The sequence below is a fragment of the Vicia villosa genome, linkage group LG5, assembly GCF_029867415.1.
Source record: "Vicia villosa cultivar HV-30 ecotype Madison, WI linkage group LG5, Vvil1.0, whole genome shotgun sequence".
Classification (NCBI taxonomy): Eukaryota; Viridiplantae; Streptophyta; class Magnoliopsida; order Fabales; family Fabaceae; genus Vicia; species Vicia villosa.
In genome coordinates this window covers 170,836,633-170,843,985 of record NC_081184.1, presented here as the reverse complement: position 1 = coordinate 170,843,985, position 7,353 = coordinate 170,836,633, and the positions used below count along the sequence as shown (strand labels likewise).

The 7,353-nt window shown below is 34.7% G+C and overlaps 1 protein-coding gene across 1 annotated transcript; it reads right to left on the bottom strand.

Annotated features, from left to right (window-relative positions):
* Positions 1-296: 296 nt before the first annotated feature.
* LOC131603906 (putative N6-adenosine-methyltransferase MT-A70-like) lies at positions 297-4,337 on the bottom strand. Its single transcript, XM_058876366.1, has 8 exons — positions 4,090-4,337; positions 2,781-3,926; positions 2,542-2,640; positions 2,258-2,341; positions 1,796-2,145; positions 1,431-1,647; positions 989-1,068; positions 297-728 (listed from the first exon to the last, which is right to left on the bottom strand). The coding sequence occupies exons 2-8, from the start codon at positions 3,906-3,908 to the stop codon at positions 464-466; spliced, it is 2,223 nt and encodes a 740-aa protein (XP_058732349.1). The 5' UTR covers positions 3,909-3,926; positions 4,090-4,337; the 3' UTR covers positions 297-463.
* Positions 4,338-7,353: the final 3,016 nt, after the last annotated feature.

The following is a 7,353-nucleotide window of genomic DNA, read 5'->3' as shown; positions in this document are numbered from 1 at the left end:
GATACTAGAAATTAAATACAATGTGAGAATTACATAGACATTAAATGTAGTTTATAGTTTCTAATGTAGTTTCTAGTTCCTAAGTACAAGAATGAGATTTACTAGGCATTTTATTAGTTATTAATCTCCTAAACAAATTCCAATTTATTTTATAATTCCAACAATGGCCATGTTGTGATTCATCAAAACAAATTGAGATTTCAGAAATGATTCAGGTCTAAAATAGATATGCCTAATAACTCATATGGTTAAGTTCAGGTTTTTAATATCTAATAGAAATACAACTCACATGTATATCATGCAATACTGATAAACATGCTAAACATATAAATAATTGTAACAGTTAAGTACAACTTGAATGCAACTTTGACAGAACAACTGCTACAACATTATTTAAATTTACATTACCATGCTCACAAAAAATTGGTATACCCCAAGAGCATAAACTTAAAATGGTAAAAACTTAGTTAGTGTCCACATCAATGGACATTGCCTTCTCCACTGAAGCAGAGATAGTAGCTGGAGCTGCAGGCTCTGTAAACTGTGTTATAGTGGACTTTGATTCTGTGCTTGTTTGAGCAGCAGCACTAGAGTCTATCTCCATAGCAGAAGCTCGGGGAGGTGATGCTGGCTGCACCTCCACATCTGGATAAGCTGCCTTAAACCTTGCCCGCAGTCCTTCATCAACTAACCTCACACCACTCAATTGATTACCAAGAGACATCCACCTGATGGAACAATTGAGAATATTATAACAACTCAAGTTTTTCTGGATGAATTTTTTTTCCCTAAGCCAACAACTACAGCCAGATAAGTTTTTTAGTCCAAGAAATCATTTAATTCATATAGAACATTATCAAGTGAGCTTCACTTACATAGCATCAAGACTCATTTTAAATCCAGACAATATTCCACCCCAATCAAACAATTTTAAGAATACCAGGAAAGAACTCAAAATACATAACAATCATGAAAATTGAAAACCTACCCTGCATGAGTATTGTGCATGCGAGCGAACAATTCCAGCTTTCTTGTTCTTGGACTTATCCTCTCCAACAACGGATACATCTGTAGGAATAAATTTTGAAGTTGTTAAACATGTGAAAGATTTAAATTCAAATACTCGAATGGTGGAATAACTTATTACAGGCTTAGTTAAACTATTTACAAAATGGAGAGGGAAAGTGAAAAAATATATCATGAAAATGGCTTTTAGTAAGTTCTTTTTGTTTTGGCCAAGCTTATTATAATATAAAACCCTTTTTTTTTGGACAAAGATGAAACTTGACGATAGAGAACACAACATAACCTTGAAAACTGAAAATTATAAACACAAATTCAATGACTACTACTGACCACCTTTTTTAAGTCAGTCAAAGCATCAAGGGGGCGTAATTAACTATTAAAATTTGCTTGAATATCAAACAAACCTCATCTGGCTTTCTGCTTGTTTCCCGGACTTCAGCAACAATAACATCAGTGTCGATGTTTCTGTTTACTTCAGGACTACCCTTTATTCCAACAAGACAATGTTCTTTGCTGTGATTGAGCCAATGGCCAGTACGCCCAGTTCTAATTATTCGCTGTAGTTGATTTGTTTTCACCCAAATAATCTCCTCAACGCGTTTATATCCCCAAAGTTCTAAGCTGCAGACCCCAAAACAGAATACGTGCAAGCCAAATATAGATTAGTAATGAAAAGAAGCATCCGCGTGTTTTTTGTTATGCTAAGCAGTTAACATAATTTTTTAATGAAAGTGAAAATTAGCATATGACCAAATGTAAGAGCAAATACCATTCTCGCCCAAGTTCCATCGCACGTCCAGTGACCCATAGAAAAATAAGCCCGTGAGTTTGCAGAGCAGGGACATTAAGCGTGCGCATTTCATCATCAGCCATTGTTCCATAAGGCAGCTCCATGTGAATGTCCCATGGTGGATCGGCCATTATAACTCCAAACTTACCTAATATGTCCATTCTGAAGTTACGTATATCACAGTTGATCCATTGTGGTTCCCCAAGTTCCACTTCAGAACAATACTCAGCACGCTGCTGCTTTAGTGGTTTGGGAGGAGGAGGAGCACCCATCATTGTTGGAGGCACATCAGGTGTAGGGTCATACTCATAGTGAACATACTTACATGTCTATCAAAGGACCAAAAAAAGAAGAACACAAGTCAAACTTATGATCAACATAATAACTAATATGAGGAGAGAAAAATCAACATATGTAAGCATTCGGATGTTAAAACCATGCCTTCATGTGCCGGCAAGTATCAAGAAATGAGCAGTCTCCCAAATTAATGTCAGTATGAAGAGCAATAATTCGTCTAAAATGAACCTGCAAAGAAAAGGATCACAAATGCATATCAAGAAAGGCTAAATAAAAAGGACCATACAAATTTTCAAAATTTGATTGGTTGAAAACCACATGTCTTATCTTAGTATATCACCAGCTCAAGCCAATGGATAGTTAACAAGTTAGAAATAAAACAAGAGAAACAAAATAAATAGTAATAAAGTATAGTGCTAGTCATTAACCTTATCACATGCTACAAAGGAACCGGTCTGGCGTCGACAATCTTCTTTTGTCAGTAAGTCACAATATTGCCTCACTTGAGAACCACCTTTAGTTTTGAACTGAAAATTTATAAATTTAAACAAGCTGAATTAGACTAAACTGTACTAAAACACCAAAGCAAACTAAAATTTGTTAACAATTTCGATTCAAATGGAAAATTTAAGTGTATAGACTACTAAAGGAAGCAGTGAATTAGAACCTTAGCAGCTACAGCAGTCTCCCTTGCAGTTGGTCGATGAATTAAATCCAAAAGCTCCTCACCGGTTTTAGATTTCTGCATCTCCCTAAACGATTTCTTATTTATTAAAGCCTCAAGATCCTTGTTATCCTCCTCTAATGTTTTTGGCTTCTGTGGCATTGCATTAAAACTACTCCCTGATGCATTTGGCCCCATTGGGAGTCTATGCATCGTCGGAATACCTATACCTCTGTGTGGAGCCAACATTAGTCTCGGTGTTCCTCTTGGTCCACCACCAGAAAACATTGGTTGTAACCCTGACATGTGAGGGTCACCATGCGACATCCACATATCAGACATTGGCCTCAAAACTTGCCTTCCCATCATAACACCGTTCATATTGGCGCTACCAGCATTAATTTGCTGCTGATTTTGATTCGTGTTACCATCTCCAAAACCCGATTCATTTTGCTGATTACTCAGCGCAGCTTCAGGCAATTCTTTCATAAGACGAGTCCTATCTATATTCAAAACCATAATCCTCGCTTTTCCACTAACAACAAAATCCTCCAATTCAACAGCACCATTATCCTCCGCCATTGACCTCAAAGCAATCTCCACCGCAAGCGTCGGCCCTCCCAAATCTCCACCAAGCTCCTGAAGTGCAGCTTTCTCTTGCGCCGTAACCGTCTGATCATTCTCCAATTTCCTCAACACAGTGGAAGAATCAATCGGCGAAAAAGGCACTCGACCTAAAAGACAAACCGCAACCATTGATCTAACAATGGACAAAGGACTAACTTTCTCTAATTCCGAATTTGTATTAACCAACAAGGCCTTAGGGTTTTGAAGATTATTATTCTCACTATCACTAGTAGGGTTTTGAGGTAGCTGCATTGATGATTTGAGTGGATTAAAACTAGGTGGAGCCGGAGGAAGAGGCGGTGTAGGCGCAAAAGGCCGATTATTAAAAGACGATAGAACTTTGAGCGAAAGATCGAGAGAAGAAACGAGGTTAGGTATAATGGATTGTACAGAAGAAAGCATATCCATGTGTGATTTGTGCTGAGTTTCAATTCGAGCTTCGAGCTGTTGTCGAATATCTTTAATACTGTTGATAGCTTCATCAGATTGTGGTGTATTATCCATTGTTGAATGATTACAATCCTAATTAAAAACACAATTCAGTAATTTATTTAAACACTAACTAAATTGAAAACAATTAGACTAAATGAATCAAATTTTAATATTAATGCAACACAGTTATAATATGAATCGTAATTAAAAATATGAAATCTGCATAAAGATGAGATAAATGTTTGGGACTAACGGTGGCGGGAATGGCGGAGTCTGAATTTTTGTGGCGGCGGCGAACAGCTCCGGTAGGGTTTTGCGGCGGCGAGTTGAGTTACTCTCTTGAGAATAAGAAGAAGATGAAGAAAAGGAGAAAACTAACCGAATGGTGTAAAACGGTGTCGCTTTGACTGAACTGAGAAAAAAATCTTATGTAATGCTGCGGAAGTGAAGGAAGGAGGGGAAGAACAGAGAACACAAAAAGTGAAGAACTTCTCAGACTATTGGGCCTGGGCTCCAAGCCCAGTCCAATTTTAATTGAGAATGTTATTCGTGTAGAGGAATCTTCCTGCACGCTAAATTTTAATTAAACCTAGCACACCCACAATTTTTCGGAATGTCAAAATTTAATTAAAAAAAGAGTCAATTAAAAACTTTGACATAAATTGAAAAATTCAGAAGACACTTCTAAAAAGTGTGATATACATTTTTACTGGATTTTAGAAAAATAAATTAAATTTTTTTGGTTTTTGATAAACCCGATATGTTCAATAGTTTTTCAGATTTTTGAAAAAACTAAGTAGTTTATTTTTTTATAGAAAAAAATTGAAATTAATTGTACCGAATTTTTCAAAAAATACGATACAATATTGAGTTTTTTGAAAAATCCGACAAAAACTTAAAGTTTTTGGAAAATACGACAGTGTTTTTGAAAAATTTAACAAAATACTCATAAACTTTTTTAAAAAACGGATAAAACACATAGATTTCATGAAAAAACTGATAAAAACTCGTAGACTTTTTGTAAATCTTGTAAAAAGTCATAGATTTTTGAAAAATCCGGTAGTGTATTATGAAAAATCCAGTAAAAGTTCAAAGTTTTGAAAAATCTAGTAGTGTATTTTGAAAAATACTGTGGTGTATTTGAAATATTTAGTAAATTTTTATAAAATTCGGTAAAACTAATATGATCCTAAAAAAATTTAGTAAAAACTTATAAAACCTTCAAAAATTCCGATAAAAAACTCATGAATATCTCCAAAAATCCAGTAAAAATTCACAAATTTTTTGAAAATCCAAAAAACACATTATATTTTAAAAACATAAAAATCAAAAAAGGTATTATTCTCACCACTTCTAGTTTATTAAAAAAATCAAAATTTTAAGTGTCATTCCCCTTATTTATCTAAATTTTTTCAACCAAATTGATCTTTAATTATTACACAATTATTTTAGGAAATTTTTTATTTTATTTTCTTAATAGTTTTTTATGATAGAAAATTGACATGCTTCCAATCAATTTTCAAAATGACTTTTTAACTTTAAACCTTCCTCACCCTGAGAATGGAATGAATGTGTGCAACTAAAAGGGGAATAAATCATGCATGTTCAGCGTGGCAAGTGTTTATCAGTTGATCAACGGGACATAGTATAACCAAAATACTTTCAAATTTGGAAGATTATTTAAAAAATTGCAGTGCCTGAAAGAGTTAAATCGCTAATTTGGATGGTGAAGCATGAGAGACTCATCACAAATGAATGGCTTTCAAAATGAGGTTTAGGCCAACCTTACTGTGACGAATGTACTAATAAGAATGAATCAGTTATGCATGTGCCAAGGGACTATACTAGTAAAAGGCAGGCCTAGATCAATTTTCCTTATACTCATAACATTCATTTGTTCTTTAGTTGCAACTTGCAGGTTTATATTGATCTCAATTTAAATGTTGCAGACAAAAAAACGGACGGAGCTTTGGGCCACCACTTGTCATTTACTTTGGTTATGGAGAAATAAGAGGAAGCATGATGAGGGATTCACCATGCCCAACAGTTTAGCAGCTGAAAGACAAAGACTATGCGGCAATGATCAATACATTATTGTCATGATTCACAGGCTCCACTACAGGAAATAATACATTCAGAATATTCAATGGGATGCTCCTAAACAAGGATGGATCAGAGTTAATATTGATGGGTCAGTCAAGGGGCTAGGAGAAGTTGGGTGTGGAAAAGTTATAAAAAATGCTAATGGATATTAGTGTTGAGGTTTTTCTAAACACCTAGGACCAAGTGGAGTGCCTTTGGCGGAGCTTTATGGAGTTCTTGAGGGATTGAAGTTAGCTTTCGAAAGAGGATATCGCAAAGTTGAACTTCACATAGACAACATGATTATGTACCAAGCAATCATTAGAAATGACATGAAGGAGCATCTTGGAAAGTCTACCCTTCAGAAGATTAGGAACATGTTGAACCAAGATTGTGAGGTGCACTTATATCATGTTTATAGAGAAGCAAATAGATGCACTAATGGGTTGGCCAAAATGAGCCTTAATCACAAGATAGGAGTCAATATCTACGAAGGTTGTCTTTCAGAGGTTTATCATATGTTCAATGATGGTCGCATTGGAGATAATATAGCTCATGTTATGTTAGTTTAGTTCGTTTTTTGGGCTTTTAGTCCTATCTTGTACCGTAAAAAATAGGGTTAAAGTAAAATATCATAAACATCATCAAATAAAAAAATGTTCCATTTTAGAATCAGAATTAGGTGAGAAATATTGAATCAATTGTGTTGATCTCTGATTTGGAGGCGCGGAGGTGAACGTACAAGGTTAGCACTCCAACGTTCAAGTCAGTGACGTCAAGGTGGATGTAGTAAAAAATGGAGATCGGAAAATGTATCTTGAATATCTCATGAGATGACTTTTATACCTAGGGCCATTTTGTAGTGGATCGACATTGGTTTGTGTCTTCTCTTTCCATAATTTTGGTCGGCCCATAACAGAAAGTTTGAATTAAATAAAAAAGTGAGAAGTTTTTTATAATTGACTTAAAAGTATTGAATGTTAAATGCGTAACTATTTGTAAAAATCTCGCCATCAAATCTTGTGCTTGACTCTCTTATATTTTATATGATCGATTTTGTGCAGTGTATGTGAAATCAAGATTCTCAATGAAGATTATTTTGTTTTGATGAAGACAAATCATACATGACAAGAAGGAAAAGATGATATTCAAGATAAAGCATCATGTGTAAAGACTTTGATTCAAGCTTTGGATTCTTTGGAATAGGTATAACCATAATTACCAATTACTTAAAGTCTTAGATGCTCAAAAATCAAACCACAAAATTGCACAGCATACTCTTTCTTAGATCTCAAGTTTCTTAAACAAAAACTGCATTTTCACTATGTGTAAATCGATTTACACTTACTGTAAATCGATTGCTTGCTGAAGGTTTTTATATATGCTTCTGTTTTTGCTTATGTAAATCGATTTGCACTGAAGGTTTTTTGAATTT

What these genes read in the sequence shown, in the direction of transcription:
- LOC131603906 (XM_058876366.1), bottom strand. Translation starts at nt 3,908, where the DNA reads ATGGATAATACACCACAATCTGATGAAGCTATCAACAGTATTAAAGAT. An exon ending in ATGGAACTTGGGCGAGAATG is followed by an intron (nt 1,648 to 1,795) that starts GTATTTGCTCTT and finishes TGGGGTCTGCAG; the next exon opens with CTTAGAACTTTGGGGATATA. An exon ending in CAAGCAGAAAGCCAGATGAG is followed by an intron (nt 1,069 to 1,430) that starts GTTTGTTTGATA and finishes TTATTCCTACAG; the next exon opens with ATGTATCCGTTGTTGGAGAG.